Genomic DNA, 16,272 nt, shown 5'->3' on the forward strand with positions numbered 1-16,272 from the left:
AGACACCGAACAGACCAAGCCACTCAAGTGCCCCCTGTATTCTTACAATAAAGTAAGCTAGAGAAAAGAAAATACATTTACAGTATTGTACTATATTTTTCCAAAAATATTTTTCCACGTGTAAGTGGACCCGTGCAGTTCAAACCCATGTTGTCCAAGGGTTAACTGTATCAGATGTGTATACACATATATGTGTATGTGGCACAAATGCACAGAATTTCTCTGGCAGTACACCCAAGGACCTAGGACTACCAGCGGCCTGGTGTTCATATTTCTGCAAACAGTTCTACAGTATCAATAACTAATATGTAGCATTATTTTATGAACAGCCTTGTTATTGAAATTTACGTAATGATATCAAATCAGGTGCATCATTCTGTATCTCATTTTCCCATTCAACATTTTGTATATTTATACTCACACATATATACAAACATATGTTGTATTTAAATAAGGTATACAGTCACATGGTTCAAATCAAAACGGCATAGAAAGGTTTATAGAAGAAAGTGTTGGGCCATCTGGCTGACTCAGTCAGAAGAGCATGAAACTCTTGATCTGAGGGTCATGAGCTCAAGCCCCAAGTTGGGTATAAAGATTACTAAAAAAATTAAAAATTAAAATTAAAAAACAGAAGTCTCATCTCTATCCCATATCCTCCCACCAAGCAACTACTTGAAAAAGTTTTTGTACCTTTCTGGAATTTTTTTTTTTTAAGATTTTATTTATTTATTCATGAGAGACACAGAGAGAGAGAGGCAGAGACACAGGCAGAAGGAGAAGCAGGTTCCACGCAGGGAGCCTGACGTGGGACTCAATCCCAATCCCGGGTCTCCAGGACCATGCCCCAGGCCCAAGGCAGGCGCCAAACCGCTGAGCCACCCAGGGATCCCCTGGAATTTTCTTTTAAATTTTTATTTATTTATTTTTGAGAGAGAGACAGAGACAGAGACAGAGAGAAAGAGAGTGATCACTTGAGCACAGCATGAAGGGAGGGGTAGGGTAAAGTGCAGATGGTGAGAGAGGACCTTAAGCTGACTCCCTGCTGAGTGCGGTGCCTGACAAAGGGCTCAACTCACAACCCCAAGATCATGACCTGAGCCAAACCCAAGAGTCAGATGCTTAACTGACTAAGCCACCCAGGTACCCCTCAGAATTTTCTTATGCAAAGACATACATTCTCCCTCCTTGTTTACACAAAAGAGTGCATTCTATTGACACATTTCTGCACCTTTCCTCTTTCCCTTAATAATATACTTGGAGGTTTTTCAACATTTGTATACCAAGAGCTTTCTCATTCTTTTATACCAGGTTAAATCCCATTGGATGAACCATGATTTATTTAACTGGTCTCTCACTGAAAGGCAGTTGGGTTGTTTGCTAGAAAAATCCTGCCTGTCTCACCTGACAGAAAGGCTCAACAGGCAGTCAAGGTAGGTTTCTAAAAAGAGTGAGGAGGAGGAAGGAGATACTGTACTTCCAGGTGGGCTGAGGGCAGGCCTTGAGGGAAAGTGGGGAGGGAGGTGGGAGCAAAGGTGAAGTCTTCCCCAGTTCTCTTGGGGTCTGGGTTTTCTGCTGAATTTTCCTCTAGTGCTCCTACCACTCAATGCTCTGGCTCAGGTCCCTCGCCCAAGTACCTTACTGTTGGCCTTCCCATAGCTCTAAGCCTGACTCGGCCAGGGTAACTTCCCGAGACCCCTTTGTATAGGGGGAAGGATTGTTGAGGTGTGAGAAACTGGGGTCTGGCTCTCTGGACCTACACCCTCATTGGCTCTCCACATTGCACCCCCAACACCAACTCCCATGGCACCTGGTCCAGGACCATGAGCAGTGACTGAAGGGCTCAGTGGCCTTCAGCTGGCCCTAGGTCAGCATCCATGTCTGCCCCCTGGCAGTCTCTGGGGCCTGAACCTAGGCTGCCTTGGATGGGTGGGGGATGAGCTGAGGCTGGCAGGTACTCCTTCTCTCACTTTCCACCCTCATCAGTAGACCACATCCTGTGGTTCCTGTTGTGCAGATCTGAGAGGACTTGCTAAACTGGTAGGGCCCTCAAACTGTGGATGAAATACCGCCTGTGAAATCCAGGAGGACAGGTGCAGGTGGCTCCCCAGTGACCAATGTCACAGAGCAAGCTAGTGTTGGAGTGCCCTTGGGAAGGGGTGAGAGGGTCTTGCCTCTGGCGCAGACCTCTACACTTGCCCTGTTGCTTAGCTCAGGTGCCCTCAGGGATACGCTGGGTGAGGAGGACAGAAGATCTGGGCTTGGCAAGGAGACAAGAAACCCAGTGGAGAGTCTTGTAACTGCTGCCTCTCTCAGGCTGTGTCCACCTCGGACTGCAGCTTTCTGGTAGGAAATGGATGGACATGGCCTGGCCAGTGATACAATGCTTCTGGCTTGGGTGGCTGCTTTGTGGGGTGCCCAGTCCAGGATTCCAGGGCCCAGGATGGACCTACTCAACATCTGCATGGACACCAAGCACCATAAGACAAAGCCATGCCCTGAAGACTAGCTACATGACCAGGTGAGGATGGAGTCGGGTCAAGAGTTGGGAAGAGAGCTGGCCCTAAAAATGGAAGAAGTCAGGGAATGGGAAGATCAGCTGTGGGAAGCAATAAAGTCAGGAGGGTGACTGAGGTGATCCTTATGAGGCCACCAAATATACTATTGTGGGGGGACCATTTCTCTGGCACCCACTGTGTTCTAAGAGCTCTCCTCATACCTTGTCCATGAATATTCCACCTACTTGGTAGGTGGATGGTGGACTCTACTCAAACAGATGAGGAAATAGGAGATGAGGCCCACAGAGGGCATAGGTATAGTGTACATATGTGTGCATATAGACATACTCACATACCTTGGTAATCGAGAGGCTCGTCCTTAGCACGGGCTAGGACAGGATCAGGCAGTGCCTTTTCCAGCCTTAAATATGCCCGGCCCATGGAGCTCAAAGACAATGTACAGGGGAGACAGGCCCCTCAAGATCATGATGCAGCAAACACAGAGGAACAGTCCAGGTCCTCCGCCCCCATCATGTCCTGAAGAGACAGTGACAAATCAGATAACTCTGGGAAGACTTCCCAGGAAAGGTGCCATCAGCCTTGGCCTTGGAAGATGAGTAAGAGTTTTCCAGGAAGACGAAGCAGGAAAGGGCAGCCTAGCAGAGAACAGTTTGTACACAGAGGGTGAAAGCACAAGCAGTGGCCAGCGGAGTGTGACTGGAGCCAAGGATGCTGCTGCCCACAGAGAGGGGCCCTATTTCATAGGAAAAGCCCCTGAAGCAGCTCAAAACCTAGGCTTCCAGTTGAACTCCAGGCTTCTGACAGATGCCCGTCCTTCATTCCCTCTCATATGCTCCTCGGCTCCCCATGAGGTCTCATGTTGCTAGAAGGTTGGGGGGGGTGGCTGGAGGTGTCCCCAGGGAAAGCTGCCATGGACTGATCCAGGGACTGGAAGTGAAAAGCGGGAAGCCCAGAGCCCCATGACTTCTGAGTCATTTCTGACGTCTCATTTGTGGTGTGGTGGTGTGTGTGTGTGTGTGTGTGTGTGTGCATGCGCGCACACGTGCACACATGCTAAAATACACATAATATAAAATTTGCCATTTTAAGCATTTCCAAGTTCCCGGTTTGGCGCCATGAAGTCCATTCACATTGTTTTGCAAACATCACCAGGATCTATCACCAGAACTGCTTCTCTTCAAAAACTGAAAGTCTGCATCCACTTCTTCATTTTCAGAACTTTTTAAGATCTAGAGGGTACTTTTCACAACCCTCTGGAGCACTTCTTCTTGGCCAAGAAATGGTACACAGACTTTTGAGGGAGCCAGATGACTAGAATTCTGAGGGACAGGGGCTATAATGGGAATGCTTATCTATATAGGAGCCCCTACTCTAGGCCAGCAAGTGCCTTTCATTATAATAATTCACCCTTTTGGAGGCAGAAACCACTGATTGGTTGGCAGGTCCAGGATTAGGTACATGAGGTCTTGCAGAGCCACCAGGAGTTGGGGAATCTGAGGAAGAGCATGCATGAAGTCAGGGGGGCCTGGAAGCATGTTCTATGCCAGCTGGGCTGGAGATGAGTTAGGTTGTTGGAGATAGGTGGGTTTGGTTCACCCTCCTGGATTTTCCTTGTTTCTCCTTTATTGCCCAGAGTTGTCACGTCTCCCCGGTAGCTTGGTTCTGGGTGCTAGAATTCATCTCTGAGATTTTAAGCAATTGGCTGAAAAATCACTCAGCTCTGGAGTCCCACCTTGGAACTATTTCTACAGAGAAATCATCACCATTTCCACTGTCTTGTCTGCCTTGAATTGACCTCTCTTGGGACGGCCTCCAGCATTGTGTCAGGTCCACCTTGGGGTTCACGTGCAAAACATTGCCCCCTCTGTTCCCTACTTTCTGGACCTATCTGGAGTCCCCAACCTGGGAGTCCAGACCCTAGGAGACTCAGATCAGCCCCCTCCATCTCCGTCCTCACCATAGCTTGGGGCCAGGCTCTCCTCCTCCCTGCCCTGAGTTCAAAACTGGATCCCACCATTTACCAGGGGTACAGCTTACATAAACTTTGTAAAAATTAAATGAACGATGCTTTTGCTAGAATGTCAAGGGCATAAAGTGCAAAAGCCTCGGGAACTTTGCACTTGCCCTTTTCTGCACCTACAATGTTCTTTGTCTTCTTCCTCTGCTCCTGACTAAAGCCATAAGCCCCATAAAGGCAGAAATTTGAAAAAAAAAAAAAAAAAAGGGCAGAGATTTGATATGTTTTGTTCACTCACTGTTGTATTCTCAGCACCTAGCACAATGCGGGATTGATAATAAGTACTCAGTTAATATTGGCTGGATGCAAAATGAGTAATATAAATAACCCGAAACACGTGGAGTAACTTGTAAGTCATTTAGAGCTGCGGAAATGATTGCTTCCCCAGAGAGTGGTTCCCAGGACTCCCACATTTTAAAAACTTTCTTTTAAAAACTCTGTTATAGGGGTGCCTGAGTGGCTCAGTCTATTAAGCATCTGCCTTCAGCTCAGGTCATGATCCTGGAGTCAGACCAAGCCCTGCATTGGCCTCCCTGCTCAGTGGAGAGCCTGCTTCTCCCTCTCCCTCTAACTCTTCCCCAACCCCTCATGCTCTCTCTCTTTCAAATAAATATATAATTTTTTAAACAAAACTCTATTATAATTGCCTCTACCCCAAGGGCCAGGCATAGTGGCGCCCTCCCCAGCAAGTATTCCTCTGGACACCCTACCTGGGGCTGAGTAGCCAGAATTTGAAGGAGATGGCTGTGGGGAGCGGGGCAGTTAAGTCTGAGTCTCCCCCACGCAGTGCACTCCCTGGAGGAAGAAGGCCTGCTGCACCGTCAGCACCAGCCAGGAGCTGCACAAGGACACCTCCCGCCTGTATAACTTCACCTGGGACCACTGCGGCAAGATGGAGCCCGCCTGCAAGCGCCACTTCATCCAGGACAACTGTCTCTATGAGTGCTCCCCCAACCTGGGGCCCTGGATCCAGGAGGTACGGGACTGCCCCTCACCCCCACCCAGCAGGCTGCCATCCAGCTTGGGCAAGGCCATGGCTGCCCCCACCCCTGGCTGAAGGGAGCCCTCCCTCTTGGCCTCCCACGCAGGTGAACCAGAGCTGGCGCAAGGAGCGCATCCTGCACGTGCCCCTGTGCAGAGAGGACTGTGAGCAATGGTGGCAGGACTGCCGCACCTCCTACACCTGCAAGAGCAACTGGCACAGGGGCTGGAACTGGACCTCAGGTGAGGGCTTGGGGGTGGGGAGACGGAGGGGGGCTTTGAGGATCTGGGATTGGGTGAGGATTTCTGGGGGTGGCCAGAAATGAGCTTTGGGCCCGGGGTGGGGGGTGGGGTGAATGTGCCTGCCCTCTCTCCCCTGCAGGAGTGAACAAGTGTCCAGCTAGGACCACCTGCCGCACATTTGAGGCCTACTTTCCCACGCCTGCAGCCCTGTGTGAGGGCATCTGGGATCACTCCTACAAGGCCACCAACTACAGCCGGGGGAGTGGTCAAACCAGATATAGTTTGACCCGGCCCAGGGTAACCCCAACGAGGAGGTGGTGAGGTTCTATGCAGGGGCCAGGAACGCTGGGGTTATGCCCTAAGGGATTGAGAGTCTCCTGCTCAGCCTGGCCCCCATGCTGTACCTCTGGCTCTTGGGCTGAGCCCCTCCCACTGCCAACGCCTGCACATCTTCCTTGTCTGCACCCAGGCCTGGTGACCTGGGTTCAGCCCAGCTCAGCACTCTCATATAAAGGGGGCCTCACAATGTCCTGGTCATTGGTTCTTGTTCCAAGATGGGTCATATGGGGTTCCTCTGACACCCTATTTTAATAGATCCATGTGTATCTTGTGTCTTGCAAATAATGTGGCCATGAGTGGCTTGGGGGGACATGCCTCACTGCTTTATCATTCCTATTGAGAAGGCCAAAGAGGGACTGGGACTAGCTTGAAGTTCACCAGCAAGTAGGGGGAAGAATCTGACCCCTTAGTCTGAGGCTCTTACCTCTGTTTCAGGCTTACCCCTCATGCCAAGTTTGTCAGTCCCACACTACAAGGGGATAAGGGGATGGGTGCAGAAAAAGTGGGAAGAGACTGATAGAGGAGTTCTCAGGGCCTGGTGAGAAAGAAAGTTTCTTTCCCCTTCCTTCCCTTACTAGATGTGGATTAGGGTGGAGATATTGGTGTTGGTAGTGGGTGAGGAATCCCAATGATGAACAACTGCATTGCTTTCCTTTTTAAAAAGGACAGTTGCTGGGCAGAGGGAAAGTTTCAAGCAGACTCCACGCTAAGCATGGAGCCCGATATGGGGTTCAGTCTCAGAACCCTGAGATGATGACCTGAGCCGAAACCAGGAGTTAGGTGCTCAACAGACTGAGCCACCTAGGCGCCCCTGCAGTGAATACTCTTACACGTAGTAGGATGTCATACTTGAATTCCAGAAAAGGGATTGCTGGGTCAAGAAATATATGGATTTATAATTTTGATAGTTACAACTTCACAGGGGTTGTATCAGTGTGGCTCCTCCACCAGCGATATATGAGTGCCTGTTTCCCCACAACCTTGTCAAACTTTTGATTTCCTACTAAGCTGATTTTTTGCTAAACTAATGAGTGGGAAAAGGCCAGCTTGGTGTAGATTTCATTTGCCATGTGTCTTATCATGAGAACACAGTTTTTGAGATCTTCCTTATAGATCTATTGAGATTTGGCTCATTCTTTTCAATTGTTGGGCAATATTCCAGTCTACGTAGTACATGTCACATTTAACTCAGCTTCCTACTGATGGATATTTGAGGGAGAGGTTTTTTTTTTTTAAGCTTCTATTTATTTATTCATGAGAGACACACAAAGAGAAACAGAGACACAGGCAGAAGGAGAAGCAGGCTCCCCATGGGGAACCTGATGTGGGACTTGACCTGAGCCAAAGGCAGACACTCAACCACTGAGAGCCACCCAGGTTCCCCGGGAGGGGGTTCTTTTATAATCTTGACATTATTAAAAGGCACAGGCCAGTTATGTTGTAGAATATCCCTTATTTGGGGTTTATCGGTTTCTTTCTCATTAGATTGAGGTTATACACTTTGGCCACAAATACGCCCAAAGCAATACCATGTCCTTCTCAGTGTATCATAACAGAAGGCATAGGGTGGTGAGTTCACCCATTTGAACTAACCATCTGGTTAAGACTGGGTCCATCAGGTTTCTCCACTACTTTTTTCCTCTTTGTAATTTGTAAGTATAATAAAGGCAGATATTTGAGAACTGGAGCTATCCTATTCATATCAAACTGGCTCCCATGAGTTTCATTAACTGACGGACATTCTTTAAAAAGTAAAACACACACCAAAAATGTCTTATTATGTGACAGCCCCTCTCCTCCAACCCTTTAATGCTTTCTCATGGTATCTGTTGGAAAAAAAACTTCAGTGGCATAGAAAGCCCTGCTCTCCACCCCTATAGACGACTTAGAGCTCATTTCCAATCGTTCCCCTTGCACACCGCAGAGGTGAGCTCCATTCACTTTTCACTTTGCACCTTTATTCCAGCAATTCTCTGTGTTCCTGGAATGTTCTTTTGTCCCCTGCAGGCTGGCTCCTTGTAGCCACTTAAATTTCAACCTACGACTACCCACTAACATGACTTCAGACCACCCAACCAAAAGAGGTCATCCAGGCACTTTCTTATCACATCGCTCTTGTCCCTTTGTACAAATATCTACTGTGTTTATCATATGCTATTTATTACCTAACAAAACATACACTCACGAGAAGTCTATAAGAGCCAGGGAGGTTAGAGTAGGCTTCCAGAAGAGTCGTTTGCAAAGCAGAAATTGGTAGGAGGAAGAGCATTCCAAGGAGAGGGCTCAGCAAGGACAAAGTCTTCCCGGGATGGAAGTAGAAGCAGAAATTTCTAGGTGGCTGAACTAGAAGTTAAGAGGGCAAGGGCAGGAACTAAGGCCAGAGGAGAAACAATGGATTTGCAATCCTTAGGCTGATGCCCTGAGGGCCTCTCACAGAGCTTTTCTTTCTTCCTGGAAGAAATCTGGCCTCCCCTGGCTGTCTGGGAGCTGCAGTTTCCACAGTTAAGAAAATAGGTGACGGGCTAGCAGGACTCTGGAAAAGCTCCAGTTTTGCCCACCGCCACTCCCCGCAGCCTGGGACCTCCACCTGCGCAGATCAAACACCTTCCTATTATCTTTGTCTGGTCACAGCCTACAGATTGGGGTCTACAGGATGCCGATGGCTCACCTTGCTGATATTAAAAGTCCGGTCCAGGCGGGTAATTCTCAGGATGGGCTCAAAGGTGGCTGCTTCACCCTGCCCCACCCTGCTGGTCAGATAGCCTCCACACTGATCCCAGAGTCAGAGGAAGGCTTGAAGCTCATCAAAGACAGAGACTCCCCACAGATCAGAACTCCACCTTCAAGGGGCGCCTGGGTGGCTCAGTGGTTGACCGGCTACCACCTTTGGCTCAGGGCGAGATCCCAGGGTCCTAGGACGAGTCCTGCATCTGGTTCCCTGCAGCCTGCTTCCCCCTCTGCCAGTGTTTCTGCCTCTCTCTGTGTTTCTCATGAATAAAAAAAAAAAAAAAAAAAAAAAAAAAAAACCTCCACCCTCATTTTCATCTCCCATTAGCTGGTGACTTTTAAAGCACTCGGGGGCCCACACCTTTACTCCCTGAGGGCGGGGGGGGGGGGGGGGGGGGGGGGCTCCAGCCCAGTTAATGATCAGTCCCCAGGGCAGGGGTGGAGGATGCTGGGTAGGTGCAAATTCCTTCTGGAGGAGTTCCCACCTTCGGGCATTCTTAGGTCTCTGGTCTTTCTCCAATCCACAGTAGGCTCCCTGGTTTTATAAAGCCTGAAGAGAGACGTGAGGGGTCCGATGGCCCTTCACCTGCTGAGGTCTTCTGAGGTTGTAACCCTTCCTGCTTGTCACAGGATTCAAGTAAGGATGGCTCTGAGGAAGAGGAAAAGCAGGGTGGGCATGAGTCCGGGGTCTCCTAGGAATCCATTTCTTTGCAGGCCCTTCAGGGCTTGGCTGCTTCTCCAGCAAGCCCATTCCCCTTCCTGTTCCATGGTCCCAGGGTGCTAAGGCCCCATCTTCCTTAAACTCTTATCTTCCTTAAACTCTTATAGGCTGATGGCTCCCACATCTGTATCCAACTTGTTCCCCTCCCCTGGGCTTTCACCTCTACAACAACTTCTCCCTGGGTTGCACACAGGAATGGGGACAAAACGCATTCCCTCTTGCTCAAGTGTGCTCCTCCCCTTTTTCCCTTTCCCTACCCAGTGGGGCTGCCACGGTAAAAATGGTACCACCGCAGTAAAAGGAAGGTTTGTGCTTGGAGTGGGAGTGGTGGGAGGGGTCTAACAGGAGACCAGATTCTCAGATGCTGTAGAAGCGATACCCGTGTGGGTGGGTGCAGGGGGGGAAGGCAGGGGGTCTGGGGCCCCCAGAGCAATTGAACCTCTAGGCTTCTGCACCTCTGATTTTACTGCTGGAGGTGGGTGATGCCTGGGGCTGATGAGGTTGGAGGACTTGGTGGATCTATACATTGGGGACTGTGGAGGTCTGTACTCTCTACAGCTGCCTGGGAGCTTAGAAGCTTACACTCCAGCCCTTGCCCTGCAATTGGTTCTGTCCTGATTCTCTGGATCTCATTCTCATCTGTATAAGGACAGGGGGTTGGAAGTGGACAGATTAGTTTAAAGAATCCCAGCAACTCAGGCTGCAAGATTTTATCAGACCTGAGTTTGGGGGAGAAAATGGGATAAGCGGGGCCGGGGGACTGGCTTTAGGCCTGCACTATTAATCCACTCCCTCCCACCGACCCATGTCCCATGGAGGTCTGGCTAGTGCCCACAATAATTAAGGTGCAATAATTAACTGCTGAGAGGCCTTCGTCCAGTGCCAGGCTCTGCTCCTGGGCCACATTCCCTACTGCCTGTCTCCTAGGCCACTAAACCTCAGCTGTGCCCCGGAGGAGGACAAGGGGAACTGTAGAGTGGAGCAGAAGCCTGAGCCAGACCAGGAACCACTTCCTCTCCCAGGTATGCCACTCCCTACCCCTTCAGTAGAGGCAGCACACCCCAAGGTGCTCCCAGCATGTGTTAAAGAATTTGCTGAACCAGGAGGATCCACCTTGCCCAAATCCCAGACAACCCAAAAGTAGAGGCTGAGGGCAGAGCAGGGGCTGCCCAAGGTTAAATTAACCAAGTCCACCCCTGAAACTAGAACCAGCGGGCTCTTGCCTTTTAGCACAGTGCTGAGTTTTTAGTTTCCTTCAAGTCTGGGGTTCTAGGGTGTGTGTCTTCTGGGTGATGAGGATGATGGTGGTTGGGGGGGAGAGTTGCACTGAGATCTGAAGCTGAGACTAGGAAGGAATGTGGGGAGTGGCTTGCAGAGTGGCATAGCTTGCTGGGAGAAGAGAGCTCTGCCTCTAGAAAGCAAGTGCAGGGAGGTAAACCACCCACCAACCAGGTGGGCCCACGGAGCCCTCACCCCAGGCATCCCCCGGTACTCCACATCAGCTGCTGCATAAGAATCTCAGCGCAGTGAGGGTGCAGAGGACAAAGCTGAAGGAGCTCTGGACTCGGACTCGAGGGGCTTGAATCAGGCTTGGGTGTTCCCTACTGCATGACAGGGCGCTCATCCTTTAACCTCTGCCAACTGATGGCACAATCTGTACCCAGCTGACTCTCCTTTGTTGGGGATTTCTCCCCACATTTAACCTTTAGATGAGGATACTAAAGCCCAAGATTAATTTGAGTTATTTTCTCCCAAGGTCAAGGGAGAGATGGAGTGTTAGGGCTGAGATGGTGGGCTGGTTGATCTGGACCCCTGTGCTCTCAACTGCTAGGCTGTTTCCCCCAAGAACCTGATCCAAAGAGTCACCTGGTGCACCAGAGAGTACAGATTGGTCCTATGCTTTCGCCCATCAGTGAGTGATTGGGTCATGAGAAGGATAATTGGATCCTGGAAGGAACGGATTAGCGAGTGAAAGAATGAGCGAACACTGGAATAGAGTAGCAGGATGTTGGATGGCAGGAAGGTGAGGGGCGAGGGGGGTGAGGCGGGAATTTAGTCCCTGGTTCCATGAGCCCTGGTGGGCAGTCAGCCCAGAGGTGGCCGTCAGCTCAGGCCCTGCCCAGGAAGAAGCTAGAGTTCCACAGGACGTGGGGCACTGGGGAGACAAGGCAACTTTGAGCAGAAGGGCGCATATGCTTTTGGGAGCTGTGGGAAACAAATGCCAAATTTTAGGAGAGCCCAGGAGCCCGGTGACCTGCATGGTGAGGGAACAGTGGGGCACCTCCCAAGGTTCAGTGTCTCAGCTCAGAGGGCTGAGGGCCTGCATGGGTGGAAGGGAGGCTGGCTCTGGGGCAGGGGGAGGGGGAGGCAAGGAACCTCCCAAGGCCTGGAAGCTGTCCAGCTGGCTGCCCACACCCACCCCCAGCCCTCTGTGCCCTGTGACATTCCCCAGGTCACAGGACCTCTGGGAGAAACCAAATGATGAGGCTGCAAAGGGCTGGAACCAAGGCTGGAAGTTTTTGTTTTGTTTTTGTTTTTTCCAGACCCAGGGGGAGGGGCAGAGAGAGAGAAAATCCCAAGCAGGTTCCCATCCACTGCGGATCCTAACTCAGGGCTCCATCTCATGATCCTGAGATCACAATCTGAGCTGAAATCAGGAGTCAGTCGCTTAAGTGCCTGAGCCTCGTAGGTGCCCCTTGTTTTATTTTGTTTTGTTTAAATAAATAGCTTATCTGGAGCTCCAAAACTAAGATTAATATCAAAGTTTGTACAAAGTCATTTGGTTAAAATCTGACCTGAAAATTAATGTGAGGTTATTATAGTTTTTATTTATCCTACCAGTGTAACTTTTACCACCAGAATGTGCTTGATTGTTGAGTGAGTGTAAATTGTATTACCTTTTACAAAATCCCAAATATTTTAAATTCTGAAACATCTGCCTCCAAGGATTTCAAACAAGGGACTGTGGACCTACGTCAATCTCCTGGCTATTTTGCCCAAATCCCATCTCTTAGTTTCAACACTTGATCTCATCCACCTGAAGAAGTCAGTAACTTGAGTGACACAAGCACCTGGGGGGTTGGGGGGGTGGGAGGGTGGTGTCTCATCCCACCCTTCACTGAGGCTGGGAAGACTCAGGGGTAGGGATGGGGCGGGACCAGGCCCCGGCTTTCTGGAGACTCCACCCACCGGGGCTGTTTCTACTCACCTGAAGGCCCCACCTCTGTTTTCCTTGGTGCCACAGACCACAGCTCTTCCTTCAGAGACATGGCCCAGCTGGTGACAACGCAGGTGCTGTTCCTTCTGGTGGGGGTGGCCGCAGTATGGACAGCGCGGCCCAGAACTGAGCTTCTCAATGTCTGTATGGACGCCAAGCACCACAAGGAAAAGCCAAGCCCGGAGGACGGGCTGCATAAGCAGGTGAGTGGAGGGCCTGGCTGGAGTGGGGAGAGCTGACTCAGGAAGAGGAAAGTGGAAGATAGAAGCATCAAAGCCCTTCCGTGGTGGAGGCAGGGAGACCACCTGAGAGGCCTTGGGTGTACTACTGTGGGGACTATCTGCTTACCGCTCACCATGTGCCCAATGTTGTCAGTACAATGCCAACAGATCAGCTCTTGGTAGTTGGGTTTCACATTACACAAACCAGGAAGCATGTCCAGAGTGGAACCTGAGAAACGGACACTGGAGAAACCCATCCCAGGTTGATTTTGATTTCAGAGTTCAGACCGGAACTGACCCCTCTTGAGAATCTTGAGAAAGTGCACACAGCACCTCGTGGCTTCTTTTCTGCCAGCCCCAAACAGCTCAAGAAAAATGGATTTCTCACAGGCACGAGGCTGGGTGTGAGGCACCAAGATTCACACATCTAGCAAACATTTCTCCTGACCTTTTTATTGGAATGAGGTCTCCTTTCAATGCCAATTATTTTACCACAACCCCTTTAATATCCTGAACCTGTTTATGTGTTTAAAAAAAATCAATATCATGCCATAACTGTAAAGAAAACACAAAAGGGAAGCTGCTTGCAAAATGCATTCCAATATATAAATGTTCATTTTGACCTCGTTGGCAGATAATGATCGCACAGCTTTGAATCAGTGAGCCTGCAGCTAAGTGATGATGTAACTTAACTAACTTCTTCAGCCTATTATATTGTTTTTATTTTATTTTTAAGGATTTTATTTATTCATGAGAGACACAGAGAGAGGCAGAAACATAGGCAAAGGGAGACGCAGCCTCCCTGGGAGGAACCTGATGAGGGACTCAATCCCAGGACCCTGGGATCACAACCTGAGCCCAAAGGCAGATGCTCAACCACTGAGCCCTCTATACATTGTTTTTAAAATGCACATTTTAGGGGCACCCTGATGACTCAGTTGAGGCTCCGACTCTTGATTTCAGTTGGGGTCATTATATCAGAGTCTGAGATCCAGCCCTGGGTGGAACTTGGCTCTTGAGTGTGGAGCCTGCCTGGGGCTCTCTCTCTCCTTCCTCTGCCCTCTAGTCGGCCTGCACCTTTTGTGCATGTGTGTGAGCATTCTGCTCTGAAAAAAATAAATAAAATGCACCGTTTTAATATTTTGTTTTTATTTTTTATTTTATTTATTTATTCATAAGAGACAGAGAGAGAGAGAGGCAGAGACACAGGCAGAGGGAGAAGCAGGCTTCATGCAGGGAGCCAGACATGGGACCCGATTCTGAGACTACAGGACCACACCCTGGACGGAAGGCAGCACTATACCACTGAGCCACCCGGGCTGCCCAATATTTTGTTTTTATACTGAGTTCTAAGCTACAGGTTTATATTCGTTCAGTGTTTTGGATCTGTTCTGAGGTTCCAGTTTATTTGACTTGCTACTGACCCCCAGGTCTTTTGTTACCTTCTTAGTGAGGCTTCTCTGACCATTCTAGAAAACTGCAATTCCCCATCCCTCTCTCCTGCTTAATCTCTTTTCAAAGCAGTTATGCTGTGATAAGTAAGTATTCGTCGTCATGTCTCCAGTTTCTGGGTTAGAGTAAGTAGGAGCTCAACAAAGATTTGAATTAATGAATTTTGTAATGCCTGCACTTCCCCCAAAGAGCATGCATTTCCCCCGATGGCAAGCATTTCCCTGAAAGACTGACTGTGTTGGGGGATCAAAGACTAAAACGGGAGAGAGAGACTGGAGATCCCTGGGTGGCTCAGTGGTTAAGCACCTGCCTTCTGCCCAGGGCATGATCCTGGAGTATCGGGATCAAGTCCCACGTCGGGCTCCCTGCATGGAGCCTGCCCATCCCTCTGCCTGTGTCTCTGCTTCTCTCTGTGTGTCTCTCATGAATAAATAAATAAAATCTTTAAGTAAAATAAAAAGGGAGAGACTGTATGTGGGGACATTATGGCTGTGCTGGGCGTGGGAGTTAGTTCTGTGTCTTCCCCACCCAGTGCAGCCCCTGGAAGAAGAATTCCTGCTGCTTTGCCAACACCAGCCGGGAAGCCCATAAGGATATTTCCTACCTGTACAGATTTAACTGGAACCATTGCGGATCTATGACACCTGCCTGCAAAAAGCACTTCATCCAGGACACCTGCCTATATGAGTGTTCCCCCAACCTGGGGCCCTGGATTCAGGAGGTATGAGTGTCCCTCCTGGACCCCTCAACTTTATAGAGTAATTGAGCTTCCCAGACACCTCCTCAGGCTGCTTCTCCAGCTCTGGGTCTCTTCTGAGCTGCTGAGAATCCTGAGCCCTTTTCCCCTCCTGACCTCTCCCAGGTAAATCAGAGCTGGCGCAAGGAGCGCATCCTGCATGTGCCCCTGTGCAAAGAGGATTGTGAGCAATGGTGGCAGGACTGCCGCACCTCCTACACCTGCAAGAGCAACTGGCACAAGGGCTGGAACTGGACCTCAGGTGAGGGCCAGGGCCAGGCAGGGAGGGAGAGATCTGGAGGTGTGGGGTGTGGAGCTGGTATATGAATATTTGAGGCTGTGGGCTTGGGGGAAGTGAAGCTAGTTCTGGGCCTAGTGGCTGAAAGTTCTCATCTTCCCTACAGGGTATAACCAGTGTCCAGAGGGAGCTGCCTGCCACCCCTTCCATTTCTACTTCCCCACATCTGCTGCTCTGTGCAGTGAAATCTGGAGTCACTCCTACAAAGTCAGCAACTACAGCCGAGGGAGCGGCCGCTGCATCCAGATGTGGTTTGACCCGGCCCAGGGCAACCCCAACGAGGAGGTGGCGAGGTTCTATGCCAGGGCCATGAGTGAGGCTACGCACTGTGTCCTTGGGCCTCCCTTGCTCAGCCTGGCCCTGATGCTGCTCTGGCTACTTAGCTGAGCTCCTTTTATCTCCTGATACCTGCACAGCCCTGCTCTGTTTGGGCCCCACAGCTCCTAGCTATTTACTTCCTGTTTGTTGGCCAAGGAATAAACCAGGCAACCACCGTGTATCACATGAATTATTTGGGTGTGGGTGGGAATGTGACTTTTGCTTCCCAATTGCCATTGATTGAAGCCAGTGAGACTTGGTCAGTTTCCAGTTCTGATACTCTGAACTATATAGACGTTTAACTGTTCTGGTAACCTAGGACGTATTCATAGCTCTCAATTTCATTTTTTTTTTTTTTTACTACAGCTTTAATCCAGAGCCAGGCCCAGAGTTTTATCATTTGAATTGGACCCAAGTGTTCCAGGGCTGTTTTTGCCCAGTGCTCAGCTCTCTCATAGGAAAGGGGGGAATGGGAGAGCCCAG

General features: G+C 49.9%; 2 protein-coding genes across 5 annotated transcripts in view; both read left to right on the forward strand.

Moving 5' to 3' along the window:
• Nucleotides 1–9,112, forward strand: part of LOC144294830 (folate receptor gamma-like) — a 21,307-nt gene extending 12,195 nt beyond the window's left edge. Inside the window, exons 1-5 of one of the 2 annotated variants that reach the window (XM_077866836.1) lie at nucleotides 1,312–1,433; nucleotides 5,324–5,512; nucleotides 5,625–5,760; nucleotides 5,900–6,077; nucleotides 8,731–9,112. In XM_077866836.1, coding sequence (XP_077722962.1) covers nucleotides 5,429–5,512; nucleotides 5,625–5,760; nucleotides 5,900–6,077; nucleotides 8,731–9,097 — 765 coding nt within the window. In that variant the 5' untranslated portion in view covers nucleotides 1,312–1,433; nucleotides 5,324–5,428 and the 3' untranslated portion in view covers nucleotides 9,098–9,112. Of the gene's footprint in view, nucleotides 1–1,311; nucleotides 1,434–5,323; nucleotides 5,513–5,624; nucleotides 5,761–5,899; nucleotides 6,078–8,730 lie in introns of those variants that run through there. The other variant, XM_077866835.1, reaches the window with a different exon arrangement.
• A 169-nt stretch (nucleotides 9,113–9,281) lies between these two features.
• LOC144294833 (folate receptor alpha-like) lies at nucleotides 9,282–15,968 on the forward strand. Of its 3 annotated transcripts, none has more exons than XM_077866845.1 (6): nucleotides 9,282–9,463; nucleotides 10,475–10,569; nucleotides 12,762–12,967; nucleotides 14,970–15,158; nucleotides 15,300–15,435; nucleotides 15,578–15,968. In XM_077866845.1, the coding sequence occupies exons 3-6, from the start codon at nucleotides 12,815–12,817 to the stop codon at nucleotides 15,856–15,858; spliced, it is 759 nt and encodes a 252-aa protein (XP_077722971.1). In that variant the 5' UTR covers nucleotides 9,282–9,463; nucleotides 10,475–10,569; nucleotides 12,762–12,814; the 3' UTR covers nucleotides 15,859–15,968. The 3 variants fall into 3 exon arrangements, with proteins under 3 accessions (XP_077722971.1, XP_077722970.1, XP_077722972.1); XM_077866844.1 differs by having other exon boundaries at nucleotides 9,283–9,463; nucleotides 12,792–12,967; XM_077866846.1 differs by lacking the exon at nucleotides 10,475–10,569 and having other exon boundaries at nucleotides 9,284–9,463; nucleotides 12,792–12,967.
• The last annotated feature ends 304 nt before the right edge of the window (nucleotides 15,969–16,272 follow it).

This window comes from Canis aureus, chromosome 23 (genome assembly GCF_053574225.1).
Source record: "Canis aureus isolate CA01 chromosome 23, VMU_Caureus_v.1.0, whole genome shotgun sequence".
In the NCBI taxonomy this organism is placed as follows: Eukaryota; Metazoa; Chordata; class Mammalia; order Carnivora; family Canidae; genus Canis; species Canis aureus.

Bases quoted from the DNA above. Each gene is read 5' to 3' on its own strand.
- LOC144294833 (XM_077866845.1), top strand. From the start codon at position 12,815: ATGGCCCAGCTGGTGACAACGCAGGTGCTGTTCCTTCTGGTGGGGGTG. The intron at 12,968-14,969 runs GTGAGTGGAGGG...TTCCCCACCCAG, and splicing joins AGGACGGGCTGCATAAGCAG to TGCAGCCCCTGGAAGAAGAA. The intron at 15,436-15,577 runs GTGAGGGCCAGG...TCTTCCCTACAG, and splicing joins GGGCTGGAACTGGACCTCAG to GGTATAACCAGTGTCCAGAG.